This window comes from Nyctibius grandis, chromosome 32, assembly GCF_013368605.1.
Source record: "Nyctibius grandis isolate bNycGra1 chromosome 32, bNycGra1.pri, whole genome shotgun sequence".
Classification (NCBI taxonomy): Eukaryota; Metazoa; Chordata; class Aves; order Nyctibiiformes; family Nyctibiidae; genus Nyctibius; species Nyctibius grandis.
The window spans coordinates 987,714-1,014,871 of NC_090689.1; the positions used below are offsets into that span (position 1 = coordinate 987,714).

A 27,158-nucleotide genomic window follows, 5' to 3' on the forward strand; every position below is an offset into this window, starting at 1 on the left:
CTGGCGTAAGTGGTCTAAGAGGAAACAAGCCGCTGTACCTGTTGTGAGGAGCTGTCTGGTATGCCACAGCCAGTGCTTGCCGCAGGATATCGCTCATAAGCTGTTCAGTGGCCTGTGACAAAAGACAACGTTAGGAGAGAGCATCAGGAGAAGAGCAAAGGAACATGCTATTTGCTCGAGTATCGGTGTAAGAGCAGCTGAAATTCTGGCTCACTTCAAACCTGCATTCCATCAGCACGGGGCAGTTCAAGGCGCCCAAGTGAGTTTTACTGGCACAGCAAAAAGAACCGAGTATATTCCAGAGAAAGAGAGAGACCTACAGACGCACAGAGCTCACTTGGTTTCTCTGCAACTGCCCGGTCTGGTTTCTCTCTGCACCTGCAGAGCAGTATGGGCACAGCAGGGTGGATCCCATGTTCCAGAGCCAATGCATCAAAGTGCATTGTAGGGCCCTGCCTGTCACACACCAAAGCTCCCATATACCTGGGAGCTGGTATATGTTTGTTAGCCCTGTGGCCACCAGGTTTGTGTCAAGATACTTTCACAAAAACCTCCCAGCCTGGACAGCAAGCAGACGGCAGCCGTATGCCCTACGCACTTGGCTTAATCAACGGTCAATCAAAAGCTAATTAAGGCTCTTGGCTTGCTGTGCCTGTATGACGACTAGAGCAGAGGTTTCTGGGACATTCAGTCAGGAAAGCTGGCATAACTCCACAATTATAATGGAGCAACCTGATGGTTACAATCTGTGTCTACAAAGGGATGTATCTGTATCCGAGTTCAACTATGAGAAGTAACAGACAGTACAGCAGAAGTGTGCATGCAAGTGCATGTGTCACCTGGAATCAATCAGCTTTTGTAAAAGTGATCTTCTGATAAGCAGCAGTCTGTATAAACAACCCCAATAATTGTCTTTGGCTTGAAACACAGCAGGGCACTGCTAAAAATAATCTGTGCTAGCCTTCACTCCAAACCCAGGAACTCCAGCTCCATGCTGTTCAAAGCTTTGGTAAGGAACTGCCTGTGTTTTTCCAAAAGTGATTAAGATAGAGAAATGGTTTCTTGTATAAGGCAGAATTGCTACTGTCTGCATGAATTCAGCAGTATCCCAGCAGAGACAACCCAGACAAAAAGGAACTGAACAGTATTTAGGAAAAAACAGCTAACCTTGTATAAAAAAATCAAATCTTACAGAAGTCTGGCAGATTCCTCCCCAATTCTGAAGGGCAGGACAAAGTAAGGGATACTTGCAAAGTTACAGAATGAGTCAGTATCTTACCAGAGGTGAGAATCTGCAAATCACTATTCTGTGTCCAAGCCAACAAATCAGTTAGAAAACTGGAAACACACTGAAGTATATGACTCTCTTTGGCCAGCTATGTATCTACCTATACATGCACAAAGATAGACATCAGACTCTGCATCTCCTCATCTGATAAATGCATATTAATAAGGATATTCCATCTTTTTTCCTACATTACTGGGTTAATGCAGTTACAGAAGAGTTCTTATTGTGAAGTAATTTCTTACCTTTAAAATCATATCTTCTATTACTGACGCATAAACATTCTTTTGTACCTCAGCAGGCTGAAAAGAAATCCCTATCTATAAAATACGAGAGAGAAAAAAAAATCAGTACATCAAATAACACAGCCCACGTTGTACTACAGATTAGATGAGAATGAGACTAACAGAAAATAAATCTGTTACAAAGGGTAGTTAAAACACAAACAAGCAGATACTGCAGAACTTTCAAGCAGTATAATCTCAGGCTTCATTTAAAAAAAAATCTGGAGAAAATGAAGCTTGACCATTAGAACAGCCTGCAGAAATGCCTCTAAAACACAGAAGAAACAAAAGCAGGTTTTATTTTTTGTTTCACGAAGTCCACACAAAACCCAGGCTGCGTTGGGTACCTTTGGATTGAGAATGGTAGCTCCATTTTAAAACTGTACATATATTGACCCCACCTATTCATCATCTTCCCTGCACCTAACTATGGCAACTGAAACCACTTTAAACAGTACTTCTGGCACAAAAGTTCCACATCAAAAGAGCATTTCATCCCCCAGTCTCACTCATCATGGCCATGCCCTTATCACCTATGTAGCAAGAGACCAGATACACTGCAGAACCAAAGTTTTGCCCCTTGATGTCAGCATTTGAGATGGAGACAGAGATCCTTTCTTTCTCCCACAACCGCTGCATGCAAACCCCTCCCGCTGCTCCTGTCTCTGCTGGTACAACGGCGAGCACTTTTTCCTACAAGCTGAGTCAGTCTCCTCTCTTTCCTTCCTGTTGCTGTGACAGAAGACCCCGCTGTCCCTTTCCTTTACCCTAATTTGGACAGGGGGAAGAAACCCAAGCAGTAGAGGTGCTTGCTGTGGTCTTAAGCTTTACCACAACCCCTTTTCAAGAGCTGCTATTAAAAGCACTGGTCAAGCAACGAGCCCAAATCTTTTGTATCATGGGACAGGAAGAATGCAGTGCTAGTGCTCCTCTTCCCTCATTTCCCCTTGCTTTCAGCCTTCCAGGATCATTTTTCTACTCTGAAATGACCTCCTGGCTGGCATGCTTCACTCACTCCTGCAAGCACTGGCCAGCTAAGTCAGAAGGTCCAATTTTCCCAGGGCATTTATAAGAACTTCCATAAAGCATCCAGAGGCTCATATAGATGAAAGAAAGCCAACTAAATAAATGTAAGACCACAGCTAGCTTAACAGCAGTTCTTACTAGCTTTATGATTGGTTTATTACCTTCTCTGCAGTGTCCCTCACAAACTCTGATGCAGGCAAGGAAGCCAAGTAGAACTTCATCTCCTCTTGTTTCTCCTCCTGTTCTTTCTTAATGTTTATTTTTAATGGCTCACTAAAGTTGAGAATATCTACTTCCTCTTCATGTTCTGGTTCGCGTTTCAGAAATTGCTGTAGTTCCTCTAGTTTTCGACACAGCTCCTCACCACTGCTGTAAGATGAAGGGCATTCTGAAAAAGAAGCAATCAATTAAACACATGACAGGTTATGGAAAGCTGTTTATAAACAGATGCACACTCAAAATATGGTAAGAAATTAAAGTAATTGGAAGTTATTTTTGTAATTCCTACCAAACATAAGGATGAACAGAAATGCAAACAGTCATTGAGAGCCTTCTAACTATATCTTCATGACACTCATGGTCCTCTCCCTGTCTCACCCTTCACCAATCAAGAAGACCGCATTTCAAACAAAGCCAGGCTAATGTGAGTCTCCTAAACATTCTTACAGAAGTTTTTTGACAACTGGCAAAGCAGTCTGATGCTTTTCAACTTGCTTGAAGAAATAGAGTTTTTACTATGTAGGCAGCACGTAGCGCTAAATCATCTCTTACATTGTGACAAGTATCATCATGCTTTTTACGAAAAATCAGCAGACAGACTTGCAATGGCATTACAAAAGGGTAACCTCTTCTCTGCATGCTGACATGAGCTAGTAAAATCTTTAGTGGAAAGCTACATAATAAACAGATTCTTTTCTTCAAAGACAAAGACAAATCTAGTTATTTAGATAAAAATATTAAAAGGTGGATGTAGGCTTCCTTTCCATCTTCAACAACTGCAATGCAGGGCCAGACTTAGCAAAGAGTAATCAAATTCATACACTTCTGTGAAATACCTTAAATCCCTGTATGGTCAGAACAGAAAAACATTCAGCTTTAGGAAAGGGATTATCTGAAGGTGAAACAAGGAAGCTTAACTGTGAAGAATGGATGAAATTAAAGATGTATGTTTAATGCATACTAAAATGAACTGTGGAGATCCCAGAGCTATACCTAGTGGAATAATGAAGCAGCTCTAATAACACAACATGAAGCTTCACACAGGCCAATTCACCTGACTTTTGGAGGTAAATTAACCCCCGTTGAGCTCCACACCACCACTGCCAGGTTTGTTTTAGGTTGTTTTTTTTTTACCTGAACTCATTCACGCTGTTTGCATGGTAAGTCTTAACAGAGGCTAAGCTTACCCAAGGGCAGAAATGTCATTACTCCCTGTGCTTAGTTTGCGTGCCCACTTATAAATGATTACACTGTGGGGCTAGAATCATCTTTATAAGATTTATCTGCACTGGGCCTCCAAGGGGCCCAAAGCACAATAAAACCCAGAAGAGGCCCCAGAAAACATCAGGACGGATAGGGACAAGGAACAGCCTCACTTGTAGGCTTGCCCTTACGATCTCCAGCGTTTGTTATTCCAGAGTGAATGAAGTTAAAAACAAAGACAGTAAGAATCCCCTTCTCCCGAAGAAGCAGTACATGTGTGCGCATACACAGAGTCTTGAGCCATTTAATAAACAGCGTCTCGCCAGAAAGGAGCTTTCTGTCCCTCCATACTCACCTGGCTCACTGTCTATCTGCGTCAGCACATCTTCAATCGAGTCCTCATCGTTCCGCAAGGTCTCAGGGTCAGGTGGAGTGTAGCCATGGCACCGACACCAGTGCACCACGTGCTTTGTTTTCAAGGGTGTAATATTGTGAAACCTGGGGTGCTTCTCTATGATTTCTTGTAGGATCTTTCTCACTGTCATTGCTCGTTGCCACTGTGACAAACCAAAGGGAAAGCTCATCACACTGGTGAAACTGTTTAAGGCTAGACTATGGCGCAGAACAATAATCCAGGTTGCAACAAAAACAAAAGGAACATGATTTTCTCATAAGTCAGAATGATGAGGAAAAACAAACGTGGAAGATGGTCCTAATCCTGATACTAGGCAGCTGTAGGCAGGTTATTTAAACTCTGCTTTGTCATCCAAACAAAACCTCAAGAAAAAGGGACACACATTTACAGGGGCCCTGACACACTTGCCTTGACTTGAAATGTCTCATCTCCCATGTCTAAGATGGCATAGTGCAAGAAATCCACTAGAGCAAAACATGCTTCTCAAAATTTTGGTTAAACTCTTTAATCATTTAAGTTGGCAACAGCAGAGGGTCTAATCAGTTTTAACATCTTCTCCATAAAACTCCATAGCAAGATGACAAAATTATGAAGAAATAGGGGGAAACATAACAACCACAATACAAAAAGGTCCAGATTAATTGAAATATTTGTCTTTGGTAAACTGACAATCTACTTCAGCACTAGCATTGCTACGTCAGATCCCTCAATTCTCTTCCTACAGAAAGCAGACACAATCCCATGGAAAGACAGACAAAGTATGTTGGTAAAATTCCCATGACTGTAATATGCCACAGAGTAGTGATGTGGATAAAGTGCTAACAGGACAGTTTGCAAAAATTCTGGTTTTTAAAATGCTTCAAAAACATCTTATTTTGAATCAACCAAAAAATGACCTTCAGAGTCCCTTCTGCTTGAGAAAGTCTCTGAACAATAAACTGGATCACTACCTGGAAGCAAATCAGTGCGTCTTGCAGTAAGGAATGCCTCCATCTAAAATGCGACAGACTGCTTCAGAAAATGAATCTGCCAACAACAAGGAAGGTTCCATAATTCAGAAATCCTCCTTGTGTCCCTAATGACTGCTTACGAAACACAGGAGGAGAGGATTACCTCGGCTGCCCTCCTCTTCCCAATATTCCAGCTGTAATACTGTTCCACTGAGCTGGCACAAAAAGAGCTTACATCTTCACCTAGAAAACACAAAGCCAAAACAGTATTTAATTTTTAGGCAGTGAAGTAAGACAATTTCTTTTTTTGATGTTATTTAGTGCAGAGGAAGAGGGAAATGTGTTTCATGCTTACAGGATCAAGGACTGTCACTCTCTAACTCTTACAACTGCTGTGGTCTCTCTGAGCACAGCACAGATAGATCCAGCAGACACTGTGGTTTTTGGATGCAAAACCAGCATCCCTCTTGGTCATACACACAGACATCTGTGGCTATGGGCTATGTTGTAAACCTGGAAGTCTGTCTTACTGGTCAAAGCCTCTTCCTTTGGAAAACTGGTTTGGTTTTTTTTTGCAAACAAATTACAACATAAAAATGAAGCAACACTGAAAAGGTTTCCTGGCAAAAACATGAGGAGGGGATACGAATCCTAAGCAACGGATTCACGAATGCTACTGTAGGCCAGAGAGCTGTATGTAATGAAAGCTTTACTGTGCCGCCCACTCCTGCTTTGCTCACTGTGCTTATCTTGAGAGGGTCTGCCCTACCCAGTCTCCAGGACCACTTGTTCAAAGGGCATTAGTTACCAGAGAAAGCTGATACATTTTCAGCTACAAACATGAGTTAAGAGGTATGCAATTATAAAGTACCATAAAAGATTAAAACGTTCTCTGCAAATCATGACCTTTTTTAGAAAAAAAAAGAAAAAAGCAAAAACCCCTATAACAAACACATTCCAATGCCGAGCTATGTTACCATATTTGCAAGCATTTCTGAAACCCTGGCATTAAATTAAAAAGAAAAAAGAAAAGCACATCCATTAAGGACAAACCAGGGAAAAGAAGACTCACTTGCAGCCATTACGTGAGAAAGTACAATCTATTTCTAACCAAAAACCAGATGAAAGTTAATAACTGCTGACAATATATTTGGCTTTATTGAAAGAACCTAATTCTAAGCATCTTTAGAATAACCCCTGGAGTAAGCTCACTAGGAGAATGGCTTCATTTCACTCCGCCTTTTAATAATTTTTGCGGCTACAGAGTATGCAAGGCATTCTGTTGATGCACTAAGATAGAAAGCAAAGCCTTTTGATTTACTGCTTACTTTTTTCAGCAATTAATGGAACCTTCTTCACTACTGCTGTTAAAAGCTGCTGGATGTTCTCCAAATACTCTATGCTGTAAGGGATAAAAAGAATCACAATGAAGAATACTGTTGGAAACAATGAATCAAATGCAAAAGGTTTCAAAATCTCTGCACGGTTTAAAGTCCCTAGCCCCAAGGCATTATAGCAATACTAGTGTGAGGATAAACTGTTATGCCCCAATCTGGAAAAGGCATTTCAAACAGCCCTTCCTCCTGCCGAAGTGTCCACATCTGAAGCTGCATTTGTCAAGCTGAAGAAATGGAAGACAGGCTTTTTTGGGCAGGCTTAGAAGAAATCCCTGCATCATCTCACAAGCTGCAACATTACTTTGAGGGAAAAGACACACCCACTAGTGCAGGCTGTTCCAGTAGGAACACGGGCTACTGCATGGGAAGCTTTGTACTTACGGGAGTTTAGGTAAATTTTACTTAACCAGCCATACTGTATTTAACTGGTAAGAATGTATTTTCCATTAGTTATATCATAACTAAGATAATTTCCAATGTGTGATGTCTTAAGATTTATTCCTGTCTCCTACACATACATCAGGGTAATGTCTGCAGGGATATGTCAGGATAACAAAACTTTTCAAAACATGGGGATAGGAAAGTCAGCCACTGGAGGAATCGAGAGCAGAAGAAACATCCTACACATCACAAGAAACATGCAGAGAAACTTTTGCAAACTGAGTTCTGGTGAAAAAACACTAAAAAGTACTTGCAAGAGCATCACAAACAAGGCACTGGATTTCACAGCAGCCAGGGAAACTGGGCAGTTTGACCTCAGTTAAGGACACACAATGGCAATGGGAATTATACAAGCAGTGGATGATAAACAGGTTGTAGCAGCTTGAGATTTTAGCAGACCCCAAAACAACTGCAAATCTTCAAATAATTTTGTTTTCCCTTTCATGAGCTCTGCATACAAATCCATTTACAAAGAAAATATTGCAACACTGTCTGAAACAAATGCCAGCCAACAGGATTAGTACTGATACAGCAGCGTATGAGACAGAAGATTTTATAACGTATTTCTGGGTCAAACTTAACACTACTGCACGTATCCCCAGAACGTCCTCCTTTCCCCCTGGTATGTCAAAGACCAGAAATCCTTACAGAGAAATGAACAATTACTTGATAACATAATTCCCAAGTTCGGAGCTCTCTTCTGTTTTCACTGCTGCTTGGCCTTCTTGGGTACCCACAGAACTGCAGTTTTGTCCTGTTGAATCAGGCTCCATCTTAACTTCAAAGAAACAGAACACATTTTAAGAGACAAAAAGTACCAGTCAGTTTGATAGTGTCTTGCGAGACTCCAGTAAGACTAAGGGTCTTACACAACATCACTTCATTTGTTGTTTGCATTCTGATTGTTAAGCATGAACAAATTTGGCCTTCAATTCTGCTGAAAGAAAGCCACTGTAACATGACCCTGCCCCCCCAAATCTCAACATGCTCACATCTCACCTTTTTCAGAACATTTGCACGTGCATCATCAATTGCTGATGTGTTGCATGTGACTGCCTGATCTAAACTGAACTGCCTGCAAACATACACTGGCCTTTCTGTGAACAACGAGCTGTACAGAAAACTACTAACAGTTTTAGCAAGAAGCAACATTTCAAAGTGAGAACCTTTTGAAGACATCACTGATTTTGACATCAGTGAACTTTCCCATATCTAGGACATAACTCTGGTGGGACAGGAGCAGGAAAGAGAGAGATGTTCCCAACCCAGAATGGCCAGGCAGTCTGGTCGTTCATCTGGGTTGGGAGAGACACATGACAGTTCTGCAAGAACGGGACTTCGAGTATCTCAGCTCTGGCCGATGCATTGTTCTGGCAAGCACTGTATGTACGTCTTTCCCCTGCATGCGTGTGCGCACGCACACGTGCTGTTTGCATCTAGTACTGCTGGAAAGCATTCTCCAGTACATTTCACCATAGCCCCTATTCTAAGGAGGGTAGTAGCTGTGATTAAATATATGCTGCTCTATGCATTTCTCCAAATATGGATTGAACAATGAATGTTTAAGGTACTCATGGTAGCTTTCTAGAACATCCTCATTTCTCTCTGTACTTTCCTTTGGGATTTGCTGAGGGGGAAGTCACTGTTAATTTCCTAGTCCCCAGGTGCCATTTTTACTTGATTAAAACCCTACTAACAATGGAAATAAAGGAACCCACAGTCACAGGGTCTACTTTCATAGTCAGGCCACTTGCATGAAGCAGCACCAGCTTATTTGTACTACTTATCTTACTGAGAAACTCCTTGTTACCTTTAGTGACAGATGCTGTAGAGGGACTAGGGACAACCATACTTGCTCCTGTGACAGCTGTAACAGCTGAAACTTTGCTGGTAGAAAGTGACTGTATCACTGGAGAGGAACAGGAAAAAAAAACCCAAACAAACAACAAAACAACAAAGAAAAGAAAAAAAATATCAAACTTCATACATTCTGACAAATAACCATGTTCAGAAGCAACACAGTGTTTGCAGCACAAAGTTTAGGGATTAATTTCCTTGCTACATTTTCTTCTATCTCTAACTTTGGACCATCTACGCCAACAGTGACCAAGAGCTACCCTGTGTCAAAGGGGATTTTCAAACACCATCTGTCATCCTCCTCTGCCCTTTACCTTTGTTCATAGGCATGAGTATTGTCTGAACACCTCCAGAAGCTGTGTTTACACCGAGCTGTTTAAGCTGGCTGGGTACTGTCAGAACAGCCTGCTGTGGACTAGACTGATTTGAGTGGATTTTTAGCAACCCTGCAAGAAGAACGGAAGACAAAACGTTAAATAAAACACACCATTCTGTTTACCTCCAGCTACTTCTCTCCCTTGCTGCCTGAACTAGGATGGCACGTAAGCTAGCACTGCCACCCTCTTAAGCCACAGTTCAGTGAACTGTCAGACAAGTTTTTACCAACACAATAACTGCTAAAGTACTGGGGTGCTGCACCACAGTGTGCGCAGTATTACGTGCTGCACAGCGCTCTGATATTTGTGAGGCAGGTTTCCTAATTACGTAAGTGATTTTAAGCAAATGTTGATGTAACAGAAACCTTTCAACTGAAGCAGGCTCAGCACAGAGTAGAACACTCTTGTCAGAACAAGACTTTGTGCTCAAGGGTCTGGTAAGCCAGTGACCGACAGCTCTGTTGTACTTACACAGCCACTCTCACTGAGGTACCCAAGTGCTGCACACACCTCTGCAGTTCAGCTCAGCACAATCCACTGCAGTCAGCAGAGCACAATCAACCACGTTTTAACCAAGGAACAAGCCCAAGGCTGCGCAGCAAGTCTGGTGAGGGACACAGCTGAACTGTGTGTCCTGTGTCTCTCTGTAACATGCACTGAATACATCCATGAGGATGGCTAATCAAGCTATGAAGCATATTACAGTGGGGACTGAATTAAATCACCGATTTTAGTCAAGGCTAAAAGAACAAGCAGGACATTCAGATATTAACACAGCATTATCAATGGCAGCACTCAGTGACTTTGGTGGAAACCAGCACGGCTCCAAGCTGAGCCACAGTGCCATGGGCAAGTATTACTCATCACCTGTCCACCAGCTCTCTCCTCAACAGTGATGACACCTCAAGCCACCACAGCCAGCACTCTGACACTGTGATTTAGGCCTATGCCCACCCTTTCTTCTGGTAAACTGGCTATTTTCAATATACTTGTATTCAATCTATAGCTAACTTTTATTCAGATCGTGGAAATTTAATAGGCTTCTATTTTAGAACACTGACAACAGTAGACTTAGTTTCACGATGGTAATTTTATACTCACGATTTGTTTTGAGATAAAGTTTCCATTCTCCTCATATTTTATTATAATTGTTTAGGAAACACAGATGCCTTTCAAGTACTAGGCAAGGTCTGCTGCAGATGTCTCTTGGTTTTGAAAGATGCACAGCACTGATCAGTTAGGCTTTCACCACCAGGCAAGAAGGCTAGCCTAGTGTCACCAATTCATTTTTAAATATTATAGTGCATTCTATTTAAGACTCATTTAAATAAAAGCCCATATTTTTAGAATTAAAAATCTGATTGGTACACATCTTGCCAAAACCTTTTCCTCCAGCCTTCTCAAACACGCGGCCCCAGGATGGCCAAGCTCAGCGATGTCTGGCTCCCTTTAATATACTGACTCCCAGCAGTTCTTCTGGGGATGTTAAATGGTGAATCGAAGGTCTCTTTGGGCACAGAGCCACTGTCCAGCAAGTGAGTAAATGCTCATGGTTTCGCAAGTCTCTTTTCAGAACAGTTTACCACACTTTGAGAAAGTGCATCATTTAAATGAGTAAGAACAAGACATTTTCAACTACCCCTATTAGCATGATGGGTGGGAGACATTGTTCATTGCAAAACAATGGGAAAATTTGAGATTGCTTTTGAAAAGTTGCCTTTGAAAATACAAATCTCCAGAATTTTAACACAGTTTTGTTTTTACATTGAAATAACACGTTTTATAGCCACTGCTTCTTTTGGGATTTTTGAAGAAATAGTTTTTCATTAATGAAGTCAGTGCCTCAGGTTAAAAAAAAAAAACAAAACAAAAAAACAGAAGACAACACAAAACAAAATCTAACATTCTCATGCCTAAATGGGAGTTTTAATCTGAAAGCTATTTAGAATGGCGTATTTTCTACAAAAAAAAACCATTGCGGCTTTGTTTGCAAAGAGGAAAATACTCAACTGCTTATTGCAGAGTTGTGGCAGTGTTAGCAGACCATGTTGTTTACTTTCAAGCTCTGGGAAAAACAGTGATGAAAAAAGGAGGAATTTGGAAGACTCTGTACATCGGAAACAAGACGAGATGCTTTAAAAAGACGCTGTCAGATGAGCTCAGTGTCACTTACTTTCTCTTTTCTGTATTTGTACTCTGTTCCCACTTAGTAAGAAGCCACTTCAAGTGAACACAAGATGCCAGCAGGTAAATCAGTCAAAATGAAAATTTCTGATTTTAACCCAAAATACTCAAATTAAACCTGCTATATTTGCTCTCCATGATACAAAAGATACTGGAAGACAAAAAAACTAAATAAGGAAAACTCCCCTCTACACAAGAGCAGTCCATCTTTACTACTTCATCTTTATTAACCTGAAACATTCCAGATTCAACCTACCTCACTGTAGGATTTCGACTTCAAAGCCTTTAGTTCCCCCCAACCAACACCTCTCCTTTCCACGCCAAACAGAGCAGATGCAAAGCCTCAGAGCCAAATTCTGATCACGGAGCTTCTCTGACCTCAGGGGAGTTTCACTTTCACAAACAAATCAAGTCTGTGGTATTGCTGGTACCTTGATAGTTTCAGCATTCAGTGACACAGTGTGCTCTTGAATAGGCAGAATGCATCTTGGCATGAAAACTAAAATCCCTCGCCAATACCAACAGGCAATTCGCACTGTTATTTGTAACAGATACAGTCAATGCACTGATGTGATAGGATGCCAAATTATTTAGACATCACTGGCTAAGCCAAAAGTTACGCTAAGAAGATACGTTTTAGAAAGCATGACTTTATTTTTACACTTTCACAAATGCAGGCAGTTCTACGTTCTTCCATTTACAGTGACAACATCTAGAGAACTCACACCTGGATTCTAACTTTCTATAGGAAAGGCATGAAGGCAGTTAAATACCTGATACTGCAGCTTTTCCAGTCACAGGCGTTGGTGTAGTCATCAGAGAAGCAACACTTACAACAGTGGAAGTTGCAGTCTTATTCACTACTGATGAAGTTGACTGGCTCTGGCTTATACAGATTTGGTGTTGCTGTCCAGATGTCTTTGCTGCAGGACTTCCAGAAGATGATGAACTGGAACCTGCATTATCTATTTGCTGCACAAAAGAAACAGAGAGAGATAACAAATTCCTTTTCATGTCATAGATGATTCAACAACAAGCACAACAAGGGAATAACTAGAAATGTTCATTCATCTATCGATCATTAAGAAGTAAGAGGTCCTCACGTACATATCCAAAAGCCCATATAGAATGATGGTACATATAGAGTGGAGGTTGTTTCAAGCAGAAAAAGTTAAACCATGCACACAGGAACTGCTACCACCCCTGCTCTGATAGCATCTTGAGCCAGGTCCCTGAACTTCAGCAAGCAGGTAGGCCTCCAGATGAGAAATTTGACCCAGGCATGTTTCATATTTCCCTGTGGCTCGAAGTCCAGAGGTATCAGCAGAGAAAGGGAAAAAAAGTTTGGGATAAAGAGGCTGGATGAGAAATTTCTACCTCTGCAGCTTCACTGAGAGTTGTAAAAACAGTGAGTAGCGTTTGATCTACCAGCAATGCTGAGAAGAAGAATACCAACAGGTGAAAAAAGCAGAAGTCATCCTTTCCTGGGGATTATACCGGCTAGAGTGCAAACCTTACACTGGCAATGTTGTTTCTTACCTGGGCCACCCCGTTCGTGGGAAGGGCCACAGTAGGAGCAGCAGCCGTGGTGATAACACCTCCTGATACTCTCAGAACAGTGGTGCCAGGTTTGGAGAGCTGGGATGAGGCGGGTACTGATTTTATAGACCCATCTGATATTTTCACCAGTGATGTCTGTCCACCAGGTGCAGCCTTTGAAAAAGAATTTGGTATAAGGAAAAAGGTGTATTTGTTTGGACTTTTTAAAAAAATTACTCAAAAAAAACCCAACCCCAACACAACAACAACAAAACAAAGACAAAACACTTTTTATATTACTGAAAAATATTTCCAAAAAACTTTTGAAAAAGGCGAATTGTGGCAATAATAGCTGGAACAAAATTATCACCTCAAATCAACTTTATCAAACCGTGACTTTGCAAAAATATGCCTATCGATCTTGAATTTTGGATGATCAATTACAACTATTCTTGGGGAGTTGGAATTTCATAGGGACTGCTTGGTAGTTTTTAAAAGAATGACATTTGAGCGATGCCAAAACCAAAAATTTTTAAGAGCTTTAGCAAGTGACCCATTTCTAAGGTTCAAATATTTAAGCACATTTTTGTACCTGACTGTATTCACTTCTCTAATTCCATTTCACTGAGAAATCCCAGAGCATATTTACAAACTAGCAACCCAAGCTTACACATGACCCACTTTAAGAACAGAAATAAAGCTGGAAAACTGTGGTCCAATATCTGCATAGGAAACTAGGCCTTCACGTGCTTTCCTCATCACAGTGCAGCCAGCATTATAACTGTACAAAACCAAACCAAACCAGACAACTACAAAAGGAAAAGCTCTCACAATGTGTGGCTGTGGTTGCTACACTTTATCTGACAAAATGCTAACTGGTAAAACAGAAACACATCATTTACACATTACCTGTGTAAACAGAGCTGTTTTCTGTCCAGTTATCACTTTTAGTGCTTGTCCTTGTGTGGAAGATGCTCCAACTCCTACATTGCCCTGAACAACTGAAGCTGGAGTCAGCTGCTTCCCAGAACTCTGAGGAGAAGGCTGGCCAACCAGAAAGGTGCCCTGCTCCAGAAATAAGTTAGGGAGGTCAGCACTTTGAAACGCAGTTAAGAGTCAACAGAAATCTAGAAGTGTCAATACAGGACAAAAGCCTGTAGGTATGATGCAACAACAACATTTCACCTTCTAAAACAAGGCACTGCTAATTACAGCGGATGCTTCTGCACTAAGAGCTGGAAACAGCCTTCTCTTTTTGGTGCAGAACATTTCCTGATGCAAGGGAAGGGGTGAAAAAGCCACAATGTTTCCTGTCTTGTCAGAGGCATCCACTACATTTAACACACTTTATGCTCCTCAAGTTCACTCTTTGTGACAAATGCTGCTCAGCATGCAAGATCAGAGGCTACTGCTGGGCTTGACCAAAAAAAAAAAAAAAAAAAAAAAAGAGAAATCGAGACATTCTATCACCTTCTCACTTCAAAATGTATTTATTCCCCCCCACAAAGGCTAGATATTCAGAGCTCAGCATGCAGAAATCACAGCGACAAGTGGAGGTGTGCACTCTAATAACCTGCCACCTGAGACCTTGCCACCCTTCCTCCAATAACTCTCCTTTATTCTCCTGTCTCTTGTGCCTTCCTCCAACTCTTACATACCCAACTGTAAGATAGCTCTTCCAGCATCATCTCAGTCATATCACCTCTCTTGTTCTGGTGACCCTTGCAGCCCTGCTACCAGGCACTCTTGTCACATTCTGTCTCTTCTCCACCCACTGCTTACCCTGGCCTTACTCAGTGCTGCTTTCCCAGCCCACAAGGAGCCATGAGGGTATGACCCTGCAAGGGAAAGTGAGGGGCAGAGATGTGCCAATAGCAACAGCAAGTGGTAAAGCACGTGCCTAGCAGAGGGAAGAGATGCAAGGGTTGTTAGAGAGGACCTAGATCCCATAGTCCAAGAAAATTTCATGTACTACAGAACCACAGGGCATCTGCCTAACACCACTGCAGCCTGAAACGTCAATGTGCTTCAACTGAGATGCTTATGCCACTGACCTGGGGTGTCTGCTTCAGGATGTAGGATGTATAGGTGAGGTGCTGTGACAAGTTACTGCTTGTACTTTGGGTTCCTCCTCCTCCACTATTCGTAGATGAACCAGATTGGAGACCTGTAACCAGAAGAAAAGGCTTGACCCTTTGGTAACCAGACATTGTCAGCTGCTAAAGCATCCCTGTATATACAAGTAATTGAAAACACTTTGCAAGACATTTGTTGCCACATGTTTTGCAGCTGAGTAACTTTATTACCCCATATAGCCCAGTTCAGATGAGCTGCTGTGCTCTCTTACAGCTCAGCAAACACCATGAACGAAAGGAGTTATGGGGGAGATAAGGAGGACTGGTGGGCAAGCAAAGCTCATTTCAGGCTGTTTTGAATTTCCTATCAAAAGAAAATGCTCTCCAACATTTTCTATCAAAAGAAACGGTCTTTTCATCAGTCTTTTGCAGGTTACAAATCCGCAGCCGAGGCCCTAGAAACACTCTGAATCCCACTGGCTTCTTAATTTTACTTTTGTTGGCTGTTCCAGTGCAATTTTATTAACAGAGTATAAGATCATGGATACCAAGCAGTGCTAATTTGCAGTGACACTTTGATATTGTTCTGCCTCCAGAAGGAACAGCCTGAACACTGACTTTTTTGCAGTCTCTCATTAAGAAACAAGGGTAAAAAAAAATATTTATGTCTGTGTCATAAAAATCACATTTGCTTTTCCTCGACGCCTGTGAGATTATTTCCTTGTCAAAGTTGGACTGCCCCAGCTGTCTCTCTAAATATCAAGCAATGGGGCTCCCATCACAAGTTCTACAGCCCAAAAGTACCTTCAGCAAGAGTATCTGCTTCTTCAGTGACATGTACTCTATGCTATGTTCCTGGTATTTACAGTCCTATATATTAAACTGAACGATACCTCTTCCTCATTGCCAGTATCAGAACTGGGAGCAAAAACTTTACACCTAATCCATCTCCCATCCCAACCCCCAGCCTCAAAGGCAGCATTCTGGAGAAGGCTCACGACAAAACTCTTCATCTACACAGTCCAAAACCTGCAGTACTCTTCCCCTACAGCAACAGCACACTGTAAACAAAGTACCACCCATCGGAACTATTTTATCAATGTTATTCTCCAGGTATTTCACAATAGGTTTGTGAAAGGTTTGATTCAGAAGCCCATTAACAAAAAAGTGTTTCTGCTGGTATCAACAGCTTGCAGCCAAACCTTGTATCAATATTCAAAACTATTTCTTTCCCTCATTCCAGATACAGTATCTTGTCCTTTTCAAAGTTAGTTTCTTATGTTTCTAGTTTCTCCAGAGTGTCATTCCATTACTTACTACTAACTTTCACAACTGCCTTCAAATCCATCTCAGTTCCACACCACAAAAATGCAGTTGTCTCTTCCTACAGATCACAAGGAAGAGTTAAAGACAACCCTTCGCCGATTTTTGAGGAAAATTACACTGTCTGCTTTCAACACAGAGAGAAAGACATTGAGAACACTGCACAAAAAGCAGTTTCATCTACAACAGAAGACACCTGTGAGATCTCAGTCTTAAAAAGCACCACACGCTGTTGTTATGAACAAAGAAACCCCATCCCATTACTGACTTCCACAGTACCAGGATGCTTTATAGCAAAAATGCCAAACGTATTAATTATGCAGTGATTACATTATTTAACTCATTCTATTGCCCTGCAAGACTAACTAGCATTATTTGTGGCTCGCAGTATGGCTCCTTGGGGTATCAGAAGCAGTTTTCCTTTCCCAGAAGGATTCTTGCTGTTGGTGGTGAGGTACAGTTTGGTGCCTGGTGGTAAGTTTGCCAAGTTTGCCAGGTTGGTGGCTGGTAACTGCAGTGTAGCCATCACTAGAAAGAAAGAATAAAAAGAAATAAAACCACTGCTTGCAGAAAGTAGTATGCATTGGAATCTGCACAGGATGAAAGTACGAGGAGTGCCATGCAGCTCGCCTTTGGTAACCTGTACTTAGCTGGCCTAACTGCAGATTAACTCCACCAGTGATGCACAGACACTTTTTTGAATACGTTTGAAAAAAAAAAAATCTCTCTGCGTGCAGTACCACTTATGGCTGCAGGCCAAACCAGCACAGCCACAGGGTCCACAGGCTTACTCGAGTCCAGAGGCTTACTCGAGTCCAGAGGCCACACATCACCTTTCAAACAGTCCAGAACTGGAGCGAACATGCTCAGCTAAAGCAGCTGTGTGCAGGAGCAGGCGGCGTGCTTCTGCCCACACTCACATAGCTGGGGAAGATGTGAAGTGCAGTAAGGACAGTTTGGCTCCTGCTGGTTGGATTTATGTGGAGCCCTTTGAGCATATCAGGGCCACGACGCTGGGCAAAAATGTGAGACCTGGCTCTATGGAAGTCTACTAGGTCTCCAGCACATTCCCCAGCACATCTGTCTGATACCCACTCACAAAACACTGCATGTTTTAAAGTACTTGTGCTCCCTCTTCCTCTTTACAGATAATGAGTTAACATTTTCTTTATTACTAATCTCAGTCAGCCTGCATTTCCCTAAAGATCTCTCTACCCATTTTGAAGTTTTTCAGTCACACAGTTATTTTGCAGTTGAAGGAATCATGATAGAGCCCCGAAGTCTATCCATCATGAGCTACTAACAAGGTGTAAAATTACTCTACCTGAGCCTTGAGACGTACTCTTCTGAGCGCCTGTGGAAGAAACTTGTGCCTTTGTTACAGTCTGCACAGGCTGAGCAACAATTGTCCCTCCGCCTCCACTCACAATGGCTTTGGCTACACCTTGAGTCACAACCTGTTTCGGACCAACAGCCTTTGCTACCGAAGAGCTAGATTTTGCCACAAGTATCTGGCCACCGCTGATAGCCACCGCTTGTTTCACTGTCGACTGCAAAGCAGAACCAACTGGAACGCCAACAACCTGCAATAAATAAGCATTGGATGACGTGCTGCTGGCAAGAGCAACCATGAGAATTCTAGCTGGTGCACTTCCTCCATCTCTAGACATTTCAGGACACTTTATACATGCCTAGTCACGTATAAAGGCTATTCATTCTAAACAAAATTAAAATGGCAGGAGGCCAATCCCCAGTAAAAAGATAAACTGTTAAACACAACTGGGATTTCAGAGCACCCACAAAAGATTAAGTACATTCAAATTACAGGGCACTTCCACTTTTTTTCTGGTATATAAGCAATGGCTTAATTCCAGCTGAAGATAAAGCTTGCCTTGGCAAAGCACAGAGATCCAGAAATTTAGTTTCAACACATTCATGGGAACAGACTCCCTGGGAAAACTATGGTCTCAAAGCAGAATCCACCAAGTGCTTCAGTTTCATGTGTTGACAATAACTGCAGGCAAACACGAGTTCGCATACCTGCTCAAACAGGCAAGTAAGGCAGTAAAAAGGACAATGAACTGTTGCAGATGCAAATATATATTCACTTATGCACAAGTGAAAGCTCCGTAGGTAGTCCCTTGTGCTTGGCACATGATTTGACTCTATCCATAATGGAAACAGGCAAGAAGGGAGAGAATTCCTGACACATCTGTCACCTTGTCACTGCACAGTTACTGTGCCTTCTCAGAAGCTGCATCACTCCTGTCCTACAGCCCTGCATTGGCACAGACTCTTACAATAAAACACTCGAGTTGCCACTCAAGTAGGACTGCTTCTACCTCATGCTAGTTCTGGCTCAGTCTCTACCCCACTCCCTACTTGTCCTGTTCTTTTTTGTTGCCGGCCTGCAGTCCAAACAAAGAATTTGCCTCCTGTTACAGAAAGACTTGGATGAGTTTCAGCAGGACCTGATGTTGGCAGCCAACTTTCTGGGTTGACAGGCTCCAGTTCAAAACCACCCCCACCCCACTGTTGCAATGGGTTAAGACAGGAGTCGGAGACGTTCCCTGTACACAATGAAATGCAATAGTGCCTCCTCACCCTGTTCCCTTCTCAAGAATTACAGGTAAGCATGATATGAGCCACTCTGTGCACATGGGGAAACCAGCTAACCACAGTGCTGCTGCCTGGGTCCGAGACAGAAGCAACCCTACACCCCTGAGAGAAGCAAGGAGCGTCGCAATAAAACCACAAGAAAGACAGCTTACACCACACCAAAGATGCCCAAGTGCCCCATACCTTAGACTGCACCGTCCCCTCGCCTGTGCTCATGACAGGCTTCTGTGGTGACAAGGCTAACATGTGGCTCCCTTTTACGGTGACATACTGCTGCACAGAGGTCTGCGTTGTTGTCGCTGGGAGTTGGGGTTGCTGGGGCAGCTCTCCTGGCTCCTGCTTTATTATCACCTTTTAAATACGAAGAAACAATATTAAGAAAAGCAAACACCTGAAATCACTGGGGATCAGTTGTGGAACAGCCTGCCTGCAGAAAGGGCAGGCAACAGTCAGTAAACTCAGCTGTGGTTCTTAGCACCAGGTACTCTCTAACTCAGCTCCAAGATGAGGGCTACTCCCAACACACAAGCAGGTAGCGGGGGGTCTCTGCACTTCAAAAGCATTCCGGATTTGAGAGGTGCTCATAGAAATTACAGAATCACAGAAATTGCTAGTAATATTACAACTATTAGTCATACTAACAACAGATTTGGCCAGACCTGACTTCTTCAGGCCCTGCATGTCAGCATGGAGCCACAACACTTTAAGGTTTCAAATTTCTAAGCACCTTCCTGCTCAGAACATATGCTAAACCTGAATATTTTTTCTATCCTGCAAAATTACAACCGATATTATAGCTATAGATATTGTGAGTTATTACAGCTGACATTATTCTTTTGTGTGTATGTTTCACAGGCCGTACATCTAATCCCTAAGCGCAGTGACTCAGTAAAGGCTGGGTTTTTTTTCGCGTTAGGTTGCTGTGGATACTGTAACTGGTAGGAAGCATTCTTCCACCTTTTACTTGCATCATCTAATATTGCCAGAAACAACTTTAAATTCTGGATGGTAACATTTAAGGAAACATACTCAGAAGTGGCAACATCTGAGATTCAGAAATCACTATATCATTTTTTAAGAAGATCCTGACAGATCTACTGCAGTTTACTTTTACTGTATCCCACTAAAAATAGCTTTTAAAATATCAGCCTCAATACGACAATGGTTCAAAGAAAAACAAGAAAGGATGAAAGAGGAGATAACAATCATAGGTACAGTAGAGCCACAGGGAAAGAAAAGAAACAAGATACATTTTTGAGAGGTGCTAGAGAGCGCCTGGCAGCAAGACACATTGGTTCCAGTAACAGCTTTACATGCACTGGAAGTTGCACGGTTTGTGGCACAAGTCAGCGTGAAATGGCACTATCGGGCTCCTTGTCCCAGCACAGAAGCCGAGAGGAATACCTTGGTAAAAGCTCCAAGTCCTCCAGTGACCGATTTGGGGCTTTGCACCTTGGAGTGACTCCCAATGGGACAAAGGGGTGGCATGGTGGCAAACAGAGAATCCTCCTGCTGCGAATAGGAAGACATGGCACAAAAATCAGTGAAACATCCAATACAAGAAACAAAACAAGTGACTGCTAATAAAGGGTAGCACAGACCGTCTGGGCAGGCCAAATTACCTGTACAAATCAGACATCTCCAAAATCAGCCAACACTTAAGTAAAAGGAGTATAACACACTTAATACAGCCTACAAAGCAAATTTTATTTGGAAAATTACATCTCCAACAGCAGTAACAGTTTCTTACTATATAACACACAGGTGAAAGAAATTCCCCAACCAGCTTTTTATACAAAGAATTTCAGAGCTGTAAAATTAAAGCAGGCTGAGGTGGGATCTTATCAATGCGTATAAGTGCCTGCTGGGAAGGTGTAAAGAAGATCAAGCCAGACTACGCTCAAGAGTATCCAATGAAAGGACAAGAGTCAATGGGCACAAATTCAAAAATTGAAACACAGGAAATTCTGCTTAATTATAAGAAAAACTTTTTTTTTTTTAATTTAATGCTGATCAAACACTGGAACTGGTTACCCAGACAGGCTGTGGACTCTCCAGCCTTGGAGATACTCAAAACCCAACTGGCCACAATCCTGAGCAACCTGCCCTACTTGACCCTGCTTTGAGCAGAGGAGTTGGACTGGATGATCTCCAGAGGTCCAGGCCAACCTCAACCATTCTGTGATTCTATACACAGTCTCAGAGAGAGAAGACAATCTAAGAAGAAAGAAGTTATGGAGGGAGGGAAAAATTAATCAATTTCAGTCTGCAAGCAAAATTCTCTCAGATGAATTTTTGCTCTCCTGTAGCTAGAAAGATGTGATGGCACACAGTCTTTCCAGGCAGAACTCACCATTTGACAGAAAGAGTGAGGCTACGTAACTAAATGGAGTAAAAAATATTTCCACACCTGCAAAATCATGCACCTGGTATTTCTGCATCTGAGGCTGGTAGAGAAGCCAAATGCATTTGAGGAAGTTCGTTACAGTTCTAAGTAAAATAATTGTACTCTTTTACAATCAACATGAACTCCAAAGCCATTGTTTCACAATCACTTGGCCCATCCTTTGGTTGGATCATGACCAGAAAGCAAGCTCTCAGACTCTAACCTAATACTCCTGTCATCTTCCTTGTACTGACACATATGGCTGAAAATAGATGAGTTTTCAACCAGAGTGGTTGTCTGCTCTGGTTCACCACATCGCTGCACAACTGCTAGCAAAGAGGGGGAGGTGTGAAGACAAGGCTAGAGGCATAACCACTCCTCTCAACAGCATATCGGTCATTTTAAAGTGGCTGAAGAAACACAGCCTTAAGCCATTTAAAAAAATGCAGAGAAAACTAGCACATAGTGGAGAGATGAGAAGTGGTGAGTTAAGCACAATCCGTAACATCACACTGAACTATCAGACACTCCCTCCTCTTTAAAGAAACTAAAAAAGTACAGCTTTTCCACCAACCAGAAGACATACATCAAAATACATTTCTGTTTACAGAGCTATGATTTTTATATATATATATATATATATATATTTAAAATATGTTCAGTTTTTAACTTCGCCCTGGAAACACAGAATTCAACTGTTACTAAGGACATGTGCCTACTCTGACTCATTGAAAACCTTTCAGAAAGAACTGTCCTAAATCAGTGAAAAATAAAGACTAATGAATGGTTTTCAACATAGTTAAGTGAAATCCTTCTGAGCAGACAGGCTGAACAGCTAGCTGCACACCTGACACTCAAAATGCTACTCCAAACTAATTGCTGCAGACAGCAATCTTCAACGCTTTTTCCCTAACAGACATAGGAAGCATTTCTGTTCCAAATGTAAAGGGATTTGCTCTCTGCAGGCTGACTGGCAAGCCTTCCCCCTGCTCACCACATCCTGCATTAATATTCTTGTGACTTGGAGACAGGGAAATGCTCGTTTTCAGCAGCACACCCACCAGCTGCTTTCAGAAAGAGCCTCACTGACACCACTTCCCTGCCAGAAATATCCTTCCTAGCACAAGATGTGGGAGAGATTTTATGTGAGACAGCTCAGCTCAGCTCCGTACCTTTTGGGCTTTGCAGATCAGAAGCATGAACCCTATGTATCACTGTTCGTTTACACATTTGGTTACCCCACTGTTTACACAAACATTTTTCTAAATGCAGGCAGTTGTAAAACCACTAAATGAGCTATTTTCAGGCTGCTAGGAGCAGCTGCTGTACAAAAATAATGAACAGAGGGCAGGTTTTGAGGTAGGCACCTCTGTTTTAATCACATACTGTCACTAACACAGTAAAGAAGATCAAAGTCAGCTACAGAAGAGCTTTTTTTTGAAAGATAACACGTTTTGAGAGCTATGCCCTCCATGGATTTCCTTGTAGAAAAGCAAAAGAGCAGTGCTTTTAACAGAGGTGTAGGCAAGTCTAATTAGAGCTGCACAAAGTGACACTATCATCTTGTATAACCACCATGTTCTCATATGGCTCCATCTGTTAGACACAGTAAACCTTCATATGAAATGACAACCAAAAGAACTTGCCTGCAATGCAGAATTTATAATACTAAAAAGCCCTAGTTAAGAGGAAGCTGGATGTTAAATGGAAAGTACGCACCTAATAAGAACATTACCTTGACAGCTGAGGTGACAAAACTGCTCCCGTGGGTCTTTGATACAGGAGATCCGGTTCCGTGAGAGGCCTGGCAAACACTGCTCAGTTTGCTGGTTGGGCTCCCTGCGTACCGGGAAATAAAGCAGATGTTGGGTGAGGGCCGGGGAGCAGTGCCACTGAACACGTGAAACCTCTTCTAACAAGAAACACGGCATTTCATTTCCACTCTGTATTCTCCATGAGGTACGCCCCCGGGAGTTGGCATGGCCACAGAACAAATCCACTACCGAATTTCCACCTGCAGAATCCAGGCCCCAGAGAAGGTACTCTCCACCCAGGGCTCTGTCTGCTGCAAGCAAATGGTCAGGCACCTTCCTGGGTGGCTGAGGGTATCAGCTACAGGTGTGAACACATGAAATTAGGACAGTAAATGAGCTGCCAGTCAGAACTTGCTGCTGCAGATGTAATGTCCTCCACTGCCCAGCCCTGTGAACCCACACTAGCCTTGGACACTGGCACTGGGGAAGGCTTGGAGGAGGCTGAAGTGGGAAGGAAAAGGCAGGCCATAAGAGGAGGGAGACAAAGCGAGGAGTAACAAGAGGGAGGGACAGAGTGAGTAGGGTAAAGGAAGAAACAGAAATAAGGAATGAAGACATAGGGTCCTCTGTCTGCAAAACACTGCTCTCGCAAAATTAGCATACAGCTACATGTGTCACAGCACTCTCCTGACCCCTGAGATGGATGGGGGTTCAGTGGTAACCTTACCCTGCATTATCAGAGTGTGTACACAACACTCTGTTGCTCAGCAGCAGTTCTGTTACTGCTGTTGGTTTGGTTTGTTAACTTCATTTCTTCAAGAGACACCAAAGCCATGGATTACACACGTGAAAACACAGTAAGAGTCTCTCATACAGTTGTACTACAATCTGCAGTTAAATTTAGAAGTAAATGAGCAGCCATTTCTCGAAATAACGGGGTTTGGGAAGGCTGGCTTTCACAGACCACAAAGATCTCACCTCCCTTTTTAAATATGATCCGCAGTCTTATCAAAAACGTCCCAGTGACTTTGTCTGCAGTATCACATCACACTCAATCCAGCCTGGCTGCTGTTGCCAAAAAGCCAGTTCCACGTTCCCTCTTGCTCCCTCATGCAGGGTCTGGTGATGAGGCTATCTGACAACAAAGCCCAGTTTGGGGAGGGGAGGGTATTAATTTCCTGCTCGGCCGCTGATCTGATCTGGCTCATGCAGGATACAGGGGAAGTGGGAGGAGTGCAGGGGAGGGAGAGGCAGCAGGCAGCTTCTTCCAGGCCCGTCTGTACTTACATCACACTAATGTGGTGGGAAACTGCACCTTTAATGGCGTTAAGACTTGTATGTCCAAACCATCTGGTGCACCTACAGATCCTATCCTCCGTGTACAAATCTCTACTCAGAGAACACAAAATTTACACAAAACATGATAAACTACGTATGTAGACAGTCGGCTGGAGGTAAAGAAGAAACAGAAAAGAAAAAAGGCAGAAAACTCCCAACGAACCAAACAAAAAATCCCTACTGCTGAAACAGCTTCAGTGTCACCAAGAAAGCCCCAAGACTTACTTTAAAAAATTCTGCTACGACTATGCTCCCCCCACCAATTCCTTCTGTGATGAAGATTAAATGGACACGATAGCTGTGTTCCCTCAGATAAAAGGAGGAACTGTTATTAAGAGGAGAATTTTTGCACTTTCCAACCACATCCAGCAAACGATTTGTGTGTTACACGGACGCTGCAGTTCCCCACATGGCTCTGAGCATCCTTCTGAGATGCTGGCAAGCACACCCACACACAGAGAAGTGTGTTTTTAAATAGACAGCGGTTCTTGGCCACAAATCACAAAAAATAAATGACTTTTGAGTGACCTCTCCTCCAGCCCTCCAGACACAAAGATTACCAGTTGGCTCCCATAGCCATCACCTGTCTCCTGCAGTTCAGCTCTCCGCGCTGACCCCAGGCTTATGTCACCACTGAAGCACCAAGGGAATCCAGTTAGAGGAATCCAAACCAGCTGGAATGGGACCAGCTGGAAGTTGAGAGCAATAACAAAAACCAGCATGGCTGTTCTCCTGGTAACCTGGGTTTACGCATTTTGACACATCTAGAGCACCGTACACTAGGACCTAAGACTGATCTGCAAGTCACTGCAAGCTCTCCGTGCTTCTTGCCCACATCCGTGGTACAGTTCTCACCCAACCTCCTGTACACTGTTTCTGTCTAAACCTCTGTGCACCACAGTCTACATTACTTTCTCCCCTTCCCTTTTTGCCTGCAAAGAACAGGCTCTCTTTGGAGAGGTATCTGTGAACTCATTTTGGCCTTACACTATGTGCTGTTTCCTAAAGGAAGTTATGTTAAAGTCTGAGATACCCTTAACCACGTTACACAGGCCAGTTGTGCAAACCAACAATACCTCCCTCTTTGCCAAGTACTCTTCCACCTTCACAAGCTGAAATACTGTTATTACACTCATCATTTTAAATGGAGAATAAACTTGAATGGGTAAGACTAAGCCGCTGCCTTCTATGATCACACTACACACCTGTGCTTGTGGCTGCTGCTCCAACCATCTGTCCAGGCTTGTCCACAATAATATACGGATTATTAATGACTGAACTAGTAGAGCCTTGCTTCATGTGCACCGGAGTGGAGGTTGGGGTACGAGGTAGCGGAGATGGACTAGGGGTCGATATTGGAGAACCTTGAGAAAAAAAGTCCAATGCTTCTATCTTGTAAGTGTTGTAAGAACATAAAAATACAGCAAAAGTAGTACTTTTTACAATGGCTTAGAGAAGGAACATTTTTTGAAGATGCATTTCCCAGCCTGAGTGAGATCACAGGACTTGGGAGACGGAAAGAGGTGACAGAAGGAAAGGAAAAGGCATGTAAAGCACTATGGCTTACACCTACCCTGTACATTCTCTGCCTACCAGGACAAGCAGGGTACAAAGGGACCTTGAGAAGCCATCCGGTCCATCCCTGAATCCTGAGGGACGTTACCTAAATCATCTTCACTGCCAAGACCAGTCCACCCAAGGAGATGAAGAAAGAGAGCTGAGCAACTTGTCAGGCACTCTCTTTCCGTCGTGGAGCCCACGGTACAGGCACTCAGAGCCAGGAACTGAGCAGCTCACCTCAAAAGGCTGTGTGATACAGCAGCCTTCAAACAGGCATGGATGCTCTTGTCTCTTCACTGCTCTCACTACAGCAGAAGCCCTTGAAAGCAAACTGTAAAATGTGCAACTTCTGGGTAATAGGACCAGGACAGAGAAAAACTAGAGAAGAAAAAAGCTGCATGAGGGGTAAAGAAGAAGTGCAGAGAAAAGGACAGGAAAGGAAGTGATCAGAGAAGAGAGATGGCAGCAAGCACACTAAGCTTCAACTGCCTGTTAGTCTACTTTCTTGGCAGTGATTGACAGTTAAAGTGGAACATAAATGCTGATCAAATAAAATCCCCATGTCTTATAAACTGCTTTTGAAATCTGAAAGGGGTGACACTTCTCAGCAGACAGCAGAACCTTGTAAAAATATTTAGCAGGGAAACATTTAAATAGAAAAGATCAACAGAGAATAGTCCAAGGATTTTAAGAAAGACAGGATGGCCCCTGCAATTCTTGCTTTCTGGGAAGCCTTGGGAAAAGAAGATCAAGAGAAGAGCTTATTAAGAAAGAAGAAAGCACTTGGCATAGGTTCAAATGTAAATCAGCCTGAGTACAGTTTTAAGATGTCAAGGAACAATATTGAAATTTAATTTAAAAACCCAACAAACCAGATACACTTGAGGAAAATTATCTGTAAGCAGATCATCAGAAATCACACATAC

At 42.6% G+C, this 27,158-nt stretch overlaps 1 protein-coding gene across 7 annotated transcripts in view; it reads right to left on the minus strand.

Moving 5' to 3' along the window:
- YEATS2 (YEATS domain containing 2) overlaps positions 1–27,158 on the minus strand; it is a 49,648-nt gene that overhangs the window by 3,923 nt on the left and 18,567 nt on the right. For 3 of the 7 annotated variants that reach the window (XR_011049894.1, XM_068421124.1, XM_068421130.1), the window contains 19 exons: positions 25,878–26,036; positions 23,316–23,419; positions 20,599–20,706; positions 19,378–19,545; positions 17,900–18,158; positions 16,942–17,103; positions 15,232–15,344; positions 14,087–14,242; positions 13,178–13,351; positions 12,412–12,610; positions 9,392–9,523; positions 9,031–9,129; positions 7,887–7,998; positions 6,711–6,784; positions 5,546–5,625; positions 4,373–4,574; positions 2,757–2,983; positions 1,531–1,605; positions 39–112 (listed from right to left, as the gene is read on the minus strand). Coding sequence is in view for 6 of the 7 variants with exons in the window: in XM_068421124.1 (XP_068277225.1) it covers positions 39–112; positions 1,531–1,605; positions 2,757–2,983; positions 4,373–4,574; positions 5,546–5,625; positions 6,711–6,784; positions 7,887–7,998; positions 9,031–9,129; positions 9,392–9,523; positions 12,412–12,610; positions 13,178–13,351; positions 14,087–14,242; positions 15,232–15,344; positions 16,942–17,103; positions 17,900–18,158; positions 19,378–19,545; positions 20,599–20,706; positions 23,316–23,419; positions 25,878–26,036 (2,677 nt within the window). In the remaining variant the exon portion in view is untranslated. The remainder of the gene's footprint in view (positions 1–38; positions 113–1,530; positions 1,606–2,756; positions 2,984–4,372; positions 4,575–5,545; positions 5,626–6,710; positions 6,785–7,886; positions 7,999–9,030; positions 9,130–9,391; positions 9,524–12,411; positions 12,611–13,177; positions 13,352–14,086; positions 14,243–15,231; positions 15,345–16,941; positions 17,104–17,899; positions 18,159–19,377; positions 19,546–20,598; positions 20,707–23,315; positions 23,420–25,877; positions 26,037–27,158) is intronic. The other 4 variants (XM_068421129.1, XM_068421128.1, XM_068421126.1 and 1 more) reach the window with 3 other exon arrangements.